Source organism: Etheostoma cragini, chromosome 13 (genome assembly GCF_013103735.1).
Source record: "Etheostoma cragini isolate CJK2018 chromosome 13, CSU_Ecrag_1.0, whole genome shotgun sequence".
NCBI lineage: Eukaryota > Metazoa > Chordata > Actinopteri > Perciformes > Percidae > Etheostoma > Etheostoma cragini.
Window position 1 is genome coordinate 12,146,327 of NC_048419.1, and position 16,712 is coordinate 12,163,038.

At 41.4% G+C, this 16,712-nt stretch overlaps 2 protein-coding genes and 1 long non-coding RNA gene across 4 annotated transcripts; 2 read left to right on the forward strand and 1 right to left on the reverse strand.

The window, feature by feature from the left end:
* Positions 1-280: 280 nt before the first annotated feature.
* LOC117956100 lies at positions 281-5,173 on the reverse strand. Its single transcript, XR_004659179.1, has 3 exons — positions 5,011-5,173; positions 2,161-2,268; positions 281-445 (listed from the first exon to the last, which is right to left on the reverse strand). It is a non-coding gene; the product is annotated as an uncharacterized LOC117956100 (long non-coding RNA).
* LOC117956096 (wiskott-Aldrich syndrome protein family member 3-like) lies at positions 4,661-10,114 on the forward strand. Of its 2 annotated transcripts, none has more exons than XM_034890952.1 (9): positions 4,661-4,910; positions 6,766-6,930; positions 7,485-7,619; positions 7,706-7,859; positions 8,317-8,434; positions 8,544-8,728; positions 9,134-9,355; positions 9,449-9,753; positions 9,879-10,114. In XM_034890952.1, the coding sequence occupies exons 2-9, from the start codon at positions 6,798-6,800 to the stop codon at positions 10,034-10,036; spliced, it is 1,410 nt and encodes a 469-aa protein (XP_034746843.1). In that variant the 5' UTR covers positions 4,661-4,910; positions 6,766-6,797; the 3' UTR covers positions 10,037-10,114. The 2 variants fall into 2 exon arrangements, with proteins under 2 accessions (XP_034746843.1, XP_034746844.1); XM_034890953.1 differs by having other exon boundaries at positions 4,666-4,910; positions 6,769-6,930; positions 9,879-10,036.
* A 1,495-nt stretch (positions 10,115-11,609) lies between these two features.
* LOC117956094 (V-type proton ATPase catalytic subunit A-like) lies at positions 11,610-16,701 on the forward strand. The gene is made up of 15 exons (XM_034890950.1): positions 11,610-11,700; positions 12,392-12,489; positions 12,724-12,852; positions 13,058-13,272; positions 13,364-13,501; positions 13,585-13,736; positions 13,842-14,004; positions 14,152-14,260; positions 14,502-14,624; positions 14,709-14,823; positions 15,413-15,476; positions 15,602-15,805; positions 16,031-16,125; positions 16,291-16,462; positions 16,583-16,701. The coding sequence occupies exons 1-15, from the start codon at positions 11,666-11,668 to the stop codon at positions 16,673-16,675; spliced, it is 1,905 nt and encodes a 634-aa protein (XP_034746841.1). The 5' UTR covers positions 11,610-11,665; the 3' UTR covers positions 16,676-16,701.
* Positions 16,702-16,712: the final 11 nt, after the last annotated feature.

The window sequence follows — 16,712 nt, forward strand, 5'->3', positions numbered from 1 at the left end:
AGATCTATCTGTTTAAATATGCAGGCCTTGTGAATCCAAATTAAAGAATGTATGACAACTACTATTTTAATGTTAAAATGGTTTCAGCTATAATAATAGGTCATCATTTAAATTGCAAGCATCTGAGTTTATGGATTATTTTCTCAGCAACTTGTTCTTGTCTCTACACCGTCACAGACATTCGATCTAGGTTCTTCCTGCCTGACAAAGATGCCAATGATGGTGAGTTAGGCATTGGGAGGAACATGCCAAGGAGGTGCCCCCCTCCTCCGCTTCCCCCTCTACCCACCTTCCAGAACCATTTGGACCACAGGGAATGGGTTAATCACATTAGAGGCCCAGAAGAGAGATGGGAAGTAGACAGTACCGTGACAGCCGGGGTAGCACTGGCACGACTAATCCCGTTAGGCCGAGGAAAAAGGGGGACGCCATCGCGCCTACGAGGCTGAGAAAGAAAAAAACATTTTCCCAGGAATGAGTTCACCTGTATGGTAACACAGAGAAGTTGGCCTGTTGATGCATATTAGAAGAAACAATCGCACTTGGCACATACAAATGTTTTTTTCATGCTGGGCACCACTTTATTGTCAGTGCGTGAAAAAAAATCTGCAGCAGACAGTGGCATTGCATGAGATCCTCTTTCATGCCACGGTGAAGGAGCCCCTTTCAACCCAGTGCTATCAGTCTCCCAAACAGTGACAAGATGGGGAGGGGTGCTGTAAGAAGGATAGAGCTTACTTCATCTGCCATTGTAAGTGCACCCGAGTTCAACCTTAATGTAAACCTTTGCAGGCGGGATATGAATAGGATGCTCTCTATAAAAATATATCCTGCTGGGTAATCCGGCAGATGGCCAAAACAGTGGACACTACGAGCGCGGCTGGCCACTGCAGGGGTAACAGGCAACGTTCGATCGGCAGCCACTCCTCAGCCTGGAGATGTGGAATCAAGATTCTTAACTCCCCTTAGCAACGCTGGGAAACAGAGCTGTCAGTTTAGATCCATCAAGTTTCTACTTAATCTTGCCCACCACTTTTTTCTCTCCATTTTCTCTTTTTTTGTATCTTCCCCTTTTGTTGTGGGGATTAAGCCAAGTGGTAAAACAGTGATTTAATGATCTTTCCATGGCTATGTGCACCACTTAAACCATGAGACAAACAAGCTGAGGCATTCTAAGAGTCACCCCCTCTAAAGGCGGCCGCTCAGGAACTGTGAGGCTTTTGATACGGCCTTAAGCTCCGGCTGATTAATTTTCCCACTGTCGTGTGATGTGCTGCGCTGGGAAAATTTAAGGTTTGGTGTTTTGTAAAAGCCCATTGTAAACAAGATGAGAAAAAAACAGTTGGATAATTACTTGATGATAGCTTCAGAATGACAAGATATGGTGAATTTAATGATTTGTTAATGCAATAAAGAAGAGGTACTGTTTAATTATTACAATACAAATACAATACGTAATTTGAAAATTAGATAAATATAACTATTTTACAGACATATGTGGTTAATTCTTTTAATCAACTGACTGAACTTAAACTATATACAACCCGCTAAATAAATCCCCAAACGATACATGTGATACGGCTAAAAAGGTAAAAGCTTGCAGAAAAGCTAGTAAGTAGACCTTTAGTTTGGTTGGAATTATTACTATCACTATTAATGAAGGTGGGTACTCAGTTGAAGTTTAAAACTACTGGATCTACCCAGAGCCACTCTGGATCTGGCATAACCAATCATTAACGTTTGGTCGTGACGCATGTCGTGCCCAACAAGAAGGGAGACTGACAAGGCCTATATCTAGCTAGGTAACCCTAGCGTTAGCCTCACAGTGTTAGCCTTAGCCAACTCCTTCACCACTAACGAAGTGAGCTGGAAAATCAAACTCTTACCAAACCCCGTGGGGAGGAGGGCCACAACATCATGGCCACCAACAAAACTCAGCAAAGATTGTTCTTGCTCGGGCTTTAACTTTTGGATATTCGTCAGCGTTGCCACAACAGACTGAATGACTTTGCTCGCATCTAAAAGCTGAAAGCTCTGAAAAAAGTCTCGACCTTGATTTGTAGAGGTTTTGTAATATCCACAAATACTAAAGGAAAATGTGTTTTTATTAACATTATTTACCTTTTTATTACTGTTTTGGTACTTTAAAAAGTTTCTTACCTGGGACTTGTGTTTGTCTGGTTGTCTGAGGGGAAGAGCAGGACTCAACAGTTAGAGCTGCTTCTTAACTTCCTCTTCATCGCTCACATAGCTGATCAGCAAAAGGATCTAGTCAAATGAAGAAACATATTCATTTAAACATATCTGCCTTTGTGCAAGTCTCAAATCATATAATCCGTTGCACAAGAATAAAATAAGAGTCAATGTTGATGAAAATACACACATTACATAACCACATACAGCAGCTCTGAAATTTAATACATATTCATAAAGATGCAAATCCTATTGGACTGCTTACTACTGCCTTTAATGGCATATTAACAAATTTCCTAAGTCATCTGAAAAGACATGTATTTAAACCTATGTCTAACTGTTCATTTGTGCTACCAACAATAACCAACAGATGGCACCAGGTGAAAAGTGAAGGTGAAAAGTATGAACATCAGTAGATTAATATTATCAATGTGCACCTAATGACATAAAAATAAACGTTAAATACTACAGCTATGGAACGCCCTGGTAGCTCACCTATTTGAGTGTGCGCCCAATATACAAAGACTCAGTCCCTACCGGATCGGCCCGGGTTCGATTTTCGTACCTGCGGCCCTATTCTGCATTTCATTCCCCCCCTCTCTCCCCTTTCCTGTATTTAGCTGTCTACTCAATTAAAGGTCTAATATGCCCAAAAATAATCTTTAAAAAAAATACTAGAGCCTTATAATTTTTTATTCTTCTCCAGTGATTTAGTAATTCCATAAAGTCGGGAGGGGGGGAGACTCATACAAGACATAAATAAAATTGTTTGGCTGAGAGGCCCTCATTGTATGACTGTAACTCTAGACTAAAGTTTCCAACACAAAGAAAGAAGCATTTAAATGTTTCATGACTCTGAGATAGATACCACAAGTAAAGGAATCCTGAATCCAAAATCAGCAGAGGTTTAACAAACTCCACAGACAATGTGTCTCTTAAAGGTTATTCAGGATTTCAACAAAAACAAGATTTCCTTATCATAGTTGGATAGTGTGGAACAAGATTATTGTTCTAACCTTCAAGCTAAATATGAACACACGAGTGTGATGTATACACTGATGCTCTTGACACAGCTCAGTGGTGCTGTGTGTGTGTGTGTGTGTGTGTGTGTGTGTGTGTGTGTGTGTGTGTGGCGCTCCCACACTGGGTAATAACTGGCAAGGCATTGGCAATGATCAATTTGGAGTAGGCAGGAAAGCCATAATAGAAGGAAAAATATCATAGTAGCAGTCTGATGCAAGCAGTCTGAGCATCTGTGTGTAATGGATGATAGGGGTGTTAGTGTTTGTGCCGATGGGCAGTAAGTGGGTGAGCTGGTGGTTAGCTACATTGTGTGAAACCAGCTAGGTCAATGATGGTGCTAATGGGAAGGGTAAATACTGTATTGGGGTTAATACTTCTAAAGCTGGCCAAGAGATTATGGCACCGTCTAAAATATTGAAGACCCCTCAGCAAAATGCTTTGCTCCCAGGCTCAACAGCAAACAGACACCATCAACAGAACATGTATTAACAGACCGTCATATATAGATCATAATGTAAGTGTTGTTTAATTAGTTAACCATAAAACTGATGTACTGTAATCCATTTGGTGCTGATACATACAGTGAACTTTATGTACATGACTTAATATTTGAGGCAACTCTGCTCTTTCTACTGAATTTGATTTCCTGCACCTGCCTTAATATAGGATGAAGAAAGTATGCTGCTCATCTTTTGTACCCTGATTGAAGTCACACGATCAAGATAGTTGCAATAAACAATCTCTGTGAAACAAGCGATACTCTTACTTAACAACTATGAGTTGTAGTATCATGACGTGCTCCTCAAGATTTAAGCCCCCATATCTGGGTTAGACTAGTCCCTCCCGCAATACAGATGATGCCATCTGTGAGAAGAGAGCTATTTGTGTGTGTGTGTGTGTGTGTGTGTGTGTGTGTGTGTGTGTGTGTGTGTGTGTGGCTTTCAAATCAAAAGCTGAGTGTCTTATCACTATTAATCCAGGTCGTCCCCACTGAAATGTAGATTAACTGGCTGAGACCGACATTCTGCTGGTCATGCCAAGTGGATGGTTTGAAAGAAAAATCCAAGAGAACTAAATTGTGAGAGTGCATCCAAAGCTGCAAAACATTTTCTCTGTTATGTGTAATTACTTTTTGGTTTTGTATGTTCAAAATAAGTAGACTTTATGTAGGACTGTGGGAAAACTGTGATGGGCATTTTCCCTCTTGTGTGACATGACAATGTTAAACCGACTGAACAGGTTTTAATTAGCACATTAATCAATAATGAAAGTGTTCATCATTGCAGCCTTGATTTGATTAACGTTAGTTGTTACTATTGATAATTAGAAATTGCCATACTATTACCCAATTCATTGAAGGCAGATAACGTCTTACAGTTCCATAATACTGGACTAATACATACGGAAATAGATGGCTGGCATGATGACTGTGATTGGATGACAGGAGTAAATCTGCTGGCCAAATCCCCTCATGGCTCAAGCTGTGATTTGGACCAGAGAGATTTGTTTTCAGATTGAACTCCGCCCTGCAGAGATGACTACTGTAAATGTCCAACACACTGCAGCAGGCCAGCAAAGAGTTTGTTTAATTTGGATAAAACAGCTTGGACCCGACTTTCGTTGCTCTTTTCCGACGTGCTGACGTGCAAAACACTACGTTGAGCCCAACAAGCTAACCCAACGGCAACTTTATGGTAGGCTAGATAACGTACAATTGTGTTTTTAGCATTTTCTGGTGCAGCTCAAATATTGTTAGATATCCCGTGTTTTGTGTACGTGTATTTGAAAAGTTACTTGCTGTTTGACGTTTAAACTTTCTGTCAAGAAAAACAAACAGCTCTGTGATGGAGGGCCGCTTAGAAGAGCCTCCGAATCAGATGTCCATCGTGTTAGCATCATGGATGCATTAAGAGAGATTAAGCAGAGTTAGCATGCAGTAGAAATGTGCGGTTTTAACTATAGGTTTTAACGCTCACGAGGGGAATTATCGGAAATTGACGCTCACCTGCCACCCTGAAAACAAAACTTCTATTTGCATATATTAATTTTATTAAAAATATTTGTGCCTATTTATACATTCCGGATTCGTGTAACGTATATCATTTTACGAATTTAAATAAGGTCATTTAACTATTTGGTGAATACTTACTCAAAGCAGAGTATTGGTGAAAACTGTCTGCTGCCAGAGACAGCCAAAAGAATATCAACTTACACTGCTTTCCTAGAAACCGAGGCATGGAACCCTGTTTTGTGTTTCATAGCATCCTTTGTATTTGTCAAAAATGCTAGAATGTGAACTCCATATTGGTGTTTTTGTTCCAAAACTCTTACTGTCAGTGAAGCAGCTGCATGTTAGTTCCTGGTGAAACATTCAGGGGTTCTCTCTGTCTTGTTTGCCACAATGTGCACTGATATGAAAAAGATGGTAGTTATGATTATGTTGGTGTTCTTATTATGCTGGCTCACCCATTATAACTGGCAATCACCCAACCCTTTGTTTTAAATCCATGTAATAAAGAAGTGTAAAGTGACTTGCAGATTCACTTAAAAATGTTGTCTTCACACCTCTTTTATCACAATAAGCTCACTTAATAACACAGCTGTGGCCAAACACGTTAAATACTTAGAAAACCAACAACATACAATAGGTGTACCACTTTAATAGATGGTGTTACATTGCGACATTCAACAGCGAGTGGTGCAGTAATTATTACAGCAAATTTTACAAAATCATAAATGCTTTCATTTGATTCTGTCCGTTACACTTTTTACTATTACTCATTTTTAACTAATATCATCAAAACAAAAAAGGATAACCGGCCCAGCAATTGCTGCGAAATGTTAAATTCAGTTTAGACAAACAAGTGCAACAGGTTTTGTCTTTTTGAATATACAATTTATATTAATTATTAATATTCATTTGTACAAAACTGACACACCTGGAGTAAGTACAGAAATATCGAGTCTAGATACTGGTTAGAAAATCAATAACAATACAGTACCTGTTACATTACGTGCATTAACCTAGAGTTAGTCTTGCATTGCCAGATCTTCCTTCACAGCGCTGCGGAGGAGGGTCTGGCTGGTCTAGGATGGGAGAAAAACAGGCTCTGGTTTACTGACATTTTTTTAAACCAACCACAATTGTTTTAAGCGGCGCTATGTACCGCACGGAGCAATGGGGCCTCTGCAAATTTGCCTCGGGAAAGAACTTGTTTGGGTGGAACATGTGTAGGTATTCAGATTGGACAGGTAGTCTAGCTAGCTGTCTGGAGTTACCCTGCAAAGATCTGAGTAGCAGTGAACCATAGTCCTCATAAAATGCTAACACAAAGAAAGCCAAAAGTGAGGGACATCCAGCCAAAATTAGGAACATCCAGCAGAATTTCTGGCGGAACCACAACAATCCCTGAAGTGGAACGTTGTCGATATAGACTAACCCAGAGTCAATGCTTATATACTTTTTTTCATTAATGTAGATCAATGTGTTGATAGTTCTACTTTGCTTGTTGTGTACTGTAGTAGACATAGCTGTACTCTGTCCCCCAGCAGGTGCTGTGGCCGAGATGTAAGAGGTGGTCATGCCTTTGGTCAAGAGAAACATTCAGCCTCGTCACCTGTGCCACGGTGCCGTGCCTGATAGGATTGGCAACGAGCTGGAATGTGTAACCAACAATACGTTGTCTGCCATCATCCGCCAGCTCAGTAGTCTGAGTAAGCAGTACTTACTCAGTACTTACATCTATCTACTTTACGCCTGAATCCGCCAATGTGTGCAGAAGCAGAGTGGTTAAACTGGTTAATGTTGCGGGGCAATGTCCACATGAGCATTGGTATACCGTGTGTGTGTGTGTGTGTGTGTGTGTGTGTGTGTTCGTGTGTGTGTGTGTGTGTGTGTGTGTGTGTGTGGTCACAGGAGCTTAGAGCTTACTGTAAAGCTTTGTATCACAGGCAGATACGACGGAGAGTGGGAGGAGACACAAACGGAGGCAGTCTAATAAAAGCATCCACATTAAGTAGATCAGAGCTGTTTGACGTGTGCCATTCATGCTGTTATGTGGGGGGACCCAACCCTTAATGCGTGTGTATAATCCAGAGAAATAGAATAGATTCAGAAATGTACAAACATTATAAGGCATATTATTTACCCATGTCATGCAATATGCGACACTTCTGTCTTTACCTCACAGGTTTGAAACACCTTTCTATGTATTAATAACTCCTTGTCTTCCTTCGTTTGCTCTTCTGGTTCTTTGCGCTGGTTTCAGGTACACATGCTGAAAATGTTTTTGGGGAGCTTTTTAACGAGGCCAACACCTTTTATGTCCGCGCCAATTCTCTCCAGGACCGCATTGACCGCTTAGCCGTCAAGGTCACCCAGCTGGACTCCAATGTGGAGGAAGGTTAGTTCACTGGATGCACTTTATAGCATTATATTCTCTCACATGCATTCTATTAAACGTTAAACCCTTGTCCTACTGTTTTGTAGTCTCTCTTCAGGACATAAACATGAGAAAGGCATTTAAACGCTCTACTGTCCAGGACCAGCAGGTTTTGTCCAAAGGCAGCACTCCGAACTCGGTGGCTGAGATGTACAACGGCAGCGACAGGCCTCCCCCCCTCAGCACCCTTACTGCCTACAGGTACGGAATGCGTTGTACAAACTACAACATCTGAACAGGTTACATTCTCATTTCATGTGTAAAATTGTTTTTAAAACACTACTCAATGTTCCAGATATGCTCCTCATATCTGGAACAAACTCCCAGAAAGCTGCCGGTCCGCTGCTACTCTCGGTTCTTTTAAATCAAGGTTGAAGACCTTTCTTTTTGATGCTGCCTTTCTTTAAACGACTGCTCATTTCTTTAAATTTCTTATGCTGCACTGTAACTTTAATTCTTGTATTTTATGTGTCTTAATGTTTCTATTTTGTTTTAAACTGTCTATTCATGTGTTTTATCGGTTTTTAATGCTTATGATTTTTAACTGTTTGTACCTGTGTTTTATCTGCTTAACTGATTTTGTGTAAAGCACTTTGAATTGCCCTGTTGCTGAAATGTGCTATACAAATAAAGCTGCCTTGCCTTGCCTAAAATACAGAGAGGATTCCACAGATGCAATGAAATTCTACTCAGACCCATCTTACTTTTTTGAGTTGTGGAAGGAGAAAATGCTTCAGGACACAGAAGACAAGAGGAAAGAAAGGCGGAGGCAAAGGGTAAGAGCACTCTACTGACTGTTTTAATTTAATGTATTTATTTAATTTATTTATTTATGGCAATTGGGTTCTTATTTTCCTTTCTGTGCCTTCATTCTACCTTTCCCAGGAACAGAAGCGATGTGTGGAAAGCAGCACCCTGCAGCGTGAGGTCAAAAAGGTGAGAAAGGCTCGAAACCGCAGGCAAGAGTGGAACATGATGGCATTCGATAAAGAACTTCGTCCTGATCACCGCCATCCGCAGAGTCTCAACCGAGGAGCATCGTCTGAGGGCTCACTCTCCCCCGACGGCAGGTAAGTGCTTATTTTCTGACAGAAAATAGAAATGTAAACAGGGGATTTGGGTTTTTTAACAGACTCAACATTTAAAATGTCACAAACTGCACAGCTTTGGAGACATTTTTGCAGTGTTGAGTTGCTGCATCTGCTCTTTCTGATACTGCATGTGAAATGTTTTGGGCTAGTTTAATACTCACTGGAAAGTCATGCACTACACCTGTCAAAAGTACAATCAAAAGTATGGGGATAAGATCCGGAGCAATAAAATCTAAACCGTAACTTAGATCTACTGTACCTTGAGATTGAAGTAGCAATATCTCTGTGTAAAGCCTCAGTTTTGATTTTATAACAAAAAATCCACCTTCTGAATATGTGAAGGTATCTGTATGAGAAGCTCTCTGTTTTTCATTGTTTATCCAGGCCTGACCTCCCAGACTACCCCATCCCTCCATTGCCTGCCCATGCTGCTTGTAATCGTGCCAAGTCAAATGATTACATGCCTGGGAACGCACACCCCTCACCACCTGTGGAGCATGAATACCACAGCATTGATGTCAACTACAAGAGAGTAACCTATGCCACAGCAGAGCTTCACGCCGCAGACCGACTGAATGGTTCAACACGTCCACCTGCAAATTGCAAGTATGTGTTGGTTGCATAATTAGAGAAATAATTCAATATAGTTTTTCTTTTTTTCCACTGCAACCTAATCCTCTTTCTTTCACTGTCGGCCAGCTCACTCCCCCTACCTCCTTCCCCCGGCCCACCCATACCATCCGCCCAGACAGCCTTTGGTTTTCCACTGGGTGCGCTCCCACCAACACCAAATAATGGAGTTTTGCCCATGAGTCCAGGCTACCCTCTCCCACCTGTACCTCCTCCAGGGCCGCACATGTTCCCTCCTCCCCCAGGTCCCCCACCTCCACCTCTCCCTCCCTCAGCTGCACCATCACACCTAGCGGGATACAGTGAAGGCGGCAGAGCTGAGACTCGACCTGTGAGAGATGCAAGAAGTGACCTGCTGTCTGCGATCCGCATGGGTGAGTCGCGGTCGACTGGCGCGGTTTTACCCAATATTGTTTTCCGCTGGTCAGATAAGAGCAGAAATCGATAAATGAATACAACTTGATCTTATTTTAATATACTGTATGTGTGCCATTACTAGGCATTCAGCTGAAGAAAGTTCAAGAGCAGCAAGAGCAGCTGTACAAGCAGGAGCCGGTGGGGAACGACGTGGCCACCATCCTGTCCCGGCGCATTGCGGTGGAGTACAGTGACTCTGATGACGACTCTGAGTTGGAGGAAAACGAGTGGTCGGACTAAACACAAAGTGTAGCATCTGGCTGAAGTTTGTTTAATTGGATCTTCAGTGCAAATAAACCAAAAGGGTGAACCGCACTATTTGGCTCCACCTAGTGGACTCCACATACCAAACCACTGCTGCCAGTGCTTCCTTACTCCATCTTGCATTATTAATGTGCCGCCACATAAATGTTTCATGAGGAAACTGCAGGAGTGGACAGTTTGCACCATTTTTCTGAAACCAGTGAATTTTTAGATTCACATTAAGAAGTAATGGATTGTCTGATTAAATTGTATGACTACATGTTTCATTTTCTACCACTAACGAAATGGAAGTCAATTGTTTTCTCACTTTGTCAGTCTAAACTGTGCGTTCAAATAAAATGTCCTCTCCTGATAAACTGACACCTCTATCACACCATACCCATTAAGGAAATATGCAGTAGACCCTTAATTTGGTGTCCCAGGACTAGGCCTTTTTCACTAAAGACATTTAAGAAAAGTTGCAGTAGGACAAGTCCAAGAAAGTCCATAAATAATAAAATGGTTGGCTGAATTCCAGTTAGTATCCTGGTACGGTGCATGCTGGCTCATTGTCCCACTGTCACGGCTTACTGGGACACTTGCATAGAACGGAGCCTTTACTGAAGTTATTAGTAACACCTGTACTTGTCCTATCATTACATAGTATTAAGTCAAAATGTCTGTTGTGGAAAAGGCCTTTTATATATGATTGCGTGCAACAATGTGAAGTAAAACGTTGAAGAATTTTAGTATTTATTTTCATAATTTTATGAAATAACAAAATCCTAATAATATGTTGAACTAAATATACCCCACCCTATATTATGTGAATGTTTGAAAAGTAATTCCATGTGATATTTGGGAATGCTACCTCAATACGTGACCATTCCACTACCCCACTGTATGTGTAGTAGGGTACCAGTGTGAAATCAGTTTGGTCTGCCAATAAATTATTATTTGTCTATGAAATAATGCATCATTGAAAATGTTGACATGTCATTGAAAAAAATATGTATTAGCAAGAAAATCATGTTGTGTTTCTGTAGTAGCAATGTTGTTATCCCATGCAGCTTTACATCAGTTTCATTATCTTGTAGCTGTTGTGCATTTTCCAATATTCATTTATCACAACCATAGCAGATTATCCGATAAACGATGCCACTCAATGATTGAATACAATTAAGTATCAAATCATTTTATTTTACAGCTCATGTGACTAGCTAGGCCTATTTATGCTCATATAGTTAAAGGGAATGGTTGTAATCCAGGTAGAAGGTAAAACCTGTAGCCAAAAAGCTGAAATATAAATCATGTTCAGCAGATGGTTGTACTGTACCTTTCCTTTATTTAGAAATGGTGTTGAAACCATTGTTGGTTAGGTGAGATAAACATTTTTAATTTTTATCCAGCAGAGGTCACTAATGCGCCAGGTGGAGGGGTTTAGACCTTTACGGTCACTGGTTAAATAGACTGTATGTGGTTTAGACCATAGAGTATAAATACAGTCTATGGTTAAGACTGGCGGAACTTATCATCCACTGGGAAATTGTTGCGCTTCGGACGCCTTGTTGGTTACACAGATCCGAGCAACACAGAACGGAGCAAACCGGTTTACCCACAACGGAGATGTTTTCTTCCCGTGACAGTCTGGTGCATGACAGGTGATTACGCTGTTAAGCACTATACACTGTAAAGCTCCTCCTCAGTGTGCTACGTTGGAGACAAACCTGGAAAATTGAAAACTAAGACAAGGTAAGATATTTATAGCAGCGGTATAATATGAGGTTATGTATTCACAACAGTTGGTTAGAGATTTCCTGCCATTCTTGGACCAAATATTGTGCAAACAATCGTTCATTTAGCTAGCTTAACTTGTATGTAGCTTATGATGATGAAGATAGCTGTGCTCGCTAGCTAGTAACCTGATACGCACACACGCACACACAAATCAGCTTTGCTAGTGACAAACACGCTACCATCTTACTCTACCTTATCTTTAAGCCTGGGGCGAAAGGGAAACGCATGAAATGTGTTGCAGCCTCAGCTGAGTTAGCTTGTGACCTTACCGTTAACCTTACACTGCCAGCCTTAGTCATGTATTCTGTAGAGAGCAACGTACTGTGCTAATGCTCTGTAATGTGTTAGGGTCCTCATATAAATAATCTCCATCTCATCGTGGTGTGTAAAGTCTGTAGAATCTGTAGGGTGCCATATTTGCTCTGTTACTATCGTAAGCTTATATGTGTGTGTGTGTTTGTCTGTGTGCGTGCGTTAAATGATGTCAGTTTACTGAGTGTATTTAATTTAAATTAACAGCAAGGGTGTCTCATATTCTTTCCCCTTTTTTTGCAGGACATACGCTATCAATATGGATACCTCAAAACTTCCTAAGATCCAGGATGAGGAGCGAGAAAGCGAGTTTGGATATGTACATGGAGTTTCTGGACCAGGTCTGGTTTATTGCCTTGCTTCTTTTAAATGGTTAGATTTCACTGTTTTTGCAGATGATCGATCAAAAGCCACTTGTTATTTTATTTTAATAAAAATAACAAAGCAGTTTGAGTAGTGTGCAAATACAAAAAAGTAGACAAAGAAACTTCCTTAAGTAAACTATTTGGATGTTTGATGATTTTTAGCACATTCCTTTGTCCAACAGACATTCATTGTATCTATTTCTCTAACAGTGGTGACAGCTACTGCGATGGCGGGAGCAGCCATGTACGAGCTGGTTCGTGTAGGTCACAGTGAGCTGGTGGGAGAAATCATCCGTTTAGAAGGAGACATGGCAACTATCCAGGTCTACGAAGAGACTTGTATCCTTTCCACTGCAATGTTACCCACCTCTGCAGTTACACCTGCTACAGACTACATCATGATCTAACCTTAAACGTAAATTCACCTTATGTACGCTACAAAGAATAGAAATAAATAGATAGAAAATGTGAATATGAATTTTAGACATGACAACAGTGTCAATGTGCTTACGGTTTATTTGGTTTCCTTAACTTAATGCCACAGCTGGTGTGTCTGTCGGTGACCCTGTCCTTCGGACGGGAAAACCCCTTTCTGTAGAGCTTGGACCAGGAATCATGGGCTCCATTTTTGACGGTATCCAGCGTCCACTGAAAGACATCAATGACCTCACTCAAAGTATCTATATCCCAAGAGGAGTAAACATTGGTGCTCTTAACAGAGACCTCAAATGGGAATTTTCTCCCGGGCAGAGTCTGCGTGTAAGGAAAAAAATAGTGTGTGTGTGGATGTGGATGTGGATGTCTCTCTTCTGCACCTGTTCTGACTGATTTCACCTCATCTCCTCTCCAGGTTGGCAGTCATGTGACAGGTGGCGATATCTACGGTATGGTGTTTGAGAACTCCTTAATAAAACACAAGCTGATGCTTCCACCTCGCAACCGAGGCACTGTCACCTACCTAGCCCAACCTGGAAACTACGACATTTCTGTGAGTGTTTGTCCAGAAGCAAAACACTCGGTGGTTGGATCAAAGCTTCTGTGACACTAATTTGCTGATCTCATTGCGTTCAGGATGTGGTTCTGGAGCTGGAATTTGAGGGTGTGAAGGAGAAGTTCACCATGATGCAGGTGTGGCCGGTACGACAAATCCGCCCAGTCACAGAAAAGCTACCTGCCAATCATCCGCTGCTGACTGGTCAAAGAGTTCTGGATGCACTTTTCCCGTGAGTACTTTTGTGCGAGTTAAATTGAGCAACTTCAGCCTCTTATTTATAATTTTTTAATTTTTTTTAACTTCTGCTTTTAATCATGACCTTCGTGCTGTGTAGTTGCGTGCAGGGTGGCACTACTGCTATACCAGGAGCCTTTGGATGTGGAAAAACGGTGATCTCGCAGTCGTTGTCCAAGTACTCCAACAGTGACGTCATTATCTACGTTGGCTGTGGAGAGCGTGGAAATGAAATGTCTGAAGTGCTGCGGGATTTCCCCGAGGTAGGTGAAAGTCTAAAAAGCATTAAAAAAAAAAAATTATTGAGTAAAGGGAAAACTATATGATTTTCATATTTGTTTAGAGCAAAAAGTCTTCAATACAACACATGCATTCACATAGTATAATGTTAACACTGCTCTTGCCCACAGCTTACTATGGAGGTCGATGGCAAGACTGAGAGCATCATGAAGAGAACAGCACTGGTTGCTAATACATCCAACATGCCTGTGGCTGCCAGAGAGGCCTCAATTTATACAGGTCCAAACCCTTCACTTTATAAAGAAGTCTCAAAGCTTACTTAAATGCTACTACATGATAAATAAAAATTAAAACAAAGTGAATTTTCCCTTTTCTTGTTTCTTTATAAGAAAATGGGAAAATGCCTCATTCTGAATGATGCCAAAGTAGTTAACACTAAATTAAATGAATTTTTCTTTCTTTCCTGTTTGTAATTGTTTGGAGAATCCAATTTGTGAACTAATATATTTGACCTCTACAGGGATCACACTGTCCGAATACTTCCGTGATATGGGCTATAATGTGAGCATGATGGCCGATTCGACGTCCCGATGGGCCGAAGCTCTGAGAGAAATCTCTGGAAGATTAGCTGAAATGCCTGCTGGTAAGGTTGTGGTGGATGTGATGGATTTCTATATATGTAATTGTAGGATACTGTGAGGCAGTTTGTGTATGTTGTTGTCTGTAGACAGCGGGTATCCGGCTTACCTGGGCGCCAGGCTCGCCTCCTTCTATGAGCGCGCCGGCCGTGTGAAGTGCCTGGGAAATCCTGAGAGAGAAGGCAGCGTCAGCATTGTCGGAGCGTGAGTTGACTTTCGTTTAAGCAGAGATTTTTCTTTTCTACACATCTGCTATACACTCAAACACAGCAGCACGTGCATGACAATAAAATCGACTGAGTAGGTGCATTAAAATCACGGACCAAGGATTTATTTAAAATTAATTTCCTGCCTTTCAAGCAGTGGCTTTCAGTAACAATGAAAATCCAGTTGCAAAGCTTGACTTTTTGGTGCCTTCAATGATCCTCCACTGTCCAAGTTTCTGCAAGTTTATTGTCAAAGCATTATAAAATCAACTAAAACCAATGGATGGTTAGCAATCAAATAAACACACGACACAATATCATGCAGCTAAACTGCATGGTGTACTGCTGAAGCTGTCTTTGGTGGTAAAGTAACTATCTCCCCCATCTCTAAGTTCATTTTGATTCTGTATGAATTTTGCAAAATGTTGTGTGTTGAAAAGCTCAGTTAGACCTCGTGATTAGCTTACATATTTTTGAGTTCCTTTTTTCATGGAAGTAAGAAAAGTAAGGTAGCCTAACAAAACAAACCTAGACACGCAAGGTCATACATTAGGCTGACTTTTCCTTACATACTGTGCATTCCTTAGTGTGTCACCCCCTGGTGGAGATTTCTCAGACCCCGTCACTTCAGCCACACTGGGCATCGTTCAGGTAAGCAATGGGCATTGGCTCTTCAGCCCTTGGACCTAACATGTGATCTTGCAGTCAATATTTATTTCTTGCGCACCGCCTTCGAGTGTGTCGATCTTTTTTTTTTTTCTTCTTCTTCTTATTAGGTGTTCTGGGGGTTGGACAAGAAGCTGGCGCAGAGGAAGCACTTCCCCTCTGTAAACTGGCTGATTAGCTACAGCAAGTACACACGGGCACTGGATGAATATTATGACAAACATTTCCCTGAGTTTGTTCCTCTCCGTACAAAAGCCAAGGAGATTCTACAGGAGGAGGAGGACCTGGCTGAAATAGTGCAGCTTGTAGGCAAGGTGAGGCCAGCTCCTTCATTTCACTTCTGTAGGGTTTCTCCTACATGCACATACATCCACATTTTTCCAGCCAGGTAATCGATGCATTTTGATGTGTGAAATCTGTGTTGCATAGGAGAGGTTTCTGTTAAAAGTAGTTCATCATTTAAATTGTTAGCACGCACACCTGGTTAGTCAAAAACTGAAAAAAGTGGACTGGTCTTCCCAATCTTGTTTTGTTCACAGGCTTCTCTTGCTGAGACCGATAAGATCACTCTAGAAGTTGCAAAGCTCATTAAGGATGACTTCCTGCAGCAGAACGGCTATACGCCTTACGACAGGTAAAGAGAAAACATCTTATGATTCACAAAACACATGTATTTTCCATTCAAAAGGCCTGAAATGGCGAATAGACATCAAATCTCTCTTTGCTCCACAAGTATTTTCCTTCGATTGATTATTCCATAAACAGTGAGCTTCACACAGTCTTCTGTCCCTACACACAGGTTCTGCCCATTCTACAAAACTGTTGGCATCCTCTCAAACATGATCTCGTTTTACGACATGGCCCGACACGCGGTGGAGTCCACGTCACAGAGCGACAACAGAATCACCTGGACCATAATCAAGGAGCACATGGGAGAGATCCTGTACAAAATCAGCTCCATGAAGTTCAAGGTACATGATTGTTCCTCCTTTTTGTGGCGGAGAACGTCTTGTGCATTGTTTGTATATGTTTCCCTGTTGTTTTCATCAGTCAAGATTAATAACTTATTCTCTGTTCAATGGATTCTTTAGGACCCTGTTAAGGATGGCGAAGCTAAGATCAAAGCAGACTTCGCCCAGCTGACGGAGGACATGCAGAACGCCTTCCGGACGCTGGAGGAATGAGTTTCCTACCTCTCTGTTCCTCTCCCGACTATCCAAA

Bases quoted from the DNA above. Each gene is read 5' to 3' on its own strand.
- LOC117956094 (XM_034890950.1), top strand. From the start codon at position 11,666: ATGTTTTCTTCCCGTGACAGTCTGGTGCATGACAG. The intron at 14,261-14,501 runs GTCCAAACCCTT...TGACCTCTACAG, and splicing joins AGAGGCCTCAATTTATACAG to GGATCACACTGTCCGAATAC. The intron at 14,824-15,412 runs GTGAGTTGACTT...TGCATTCCTTAG, and splicing joins AGCGTCAGCATTGTCGGAGC to TGTGTCACCCCCTGGTGGAG.
- LOC117956096 (XM_034890952.1), top strand. From the start codon at position 6,798: ATGCCTTTGGTCAAGAGAAACATTCAGCCTCGTCACCTGTGCCACGGT. The intron at 6,931-7,484 runs GTAAGCAGTACT...CGCTGGTTTCAG, and splicing joins CCGCCAGCTCAGTAGTCTGA to GTACACATGCTGAAAATGTT. The intron at 9,754-9,878 runs GTGAGTCGCGGT...TGCCATTACTAG, and splicing joins GCTGTCTGCGATCCGCATGG to GCATTCAGCTGAAGAAAGTT.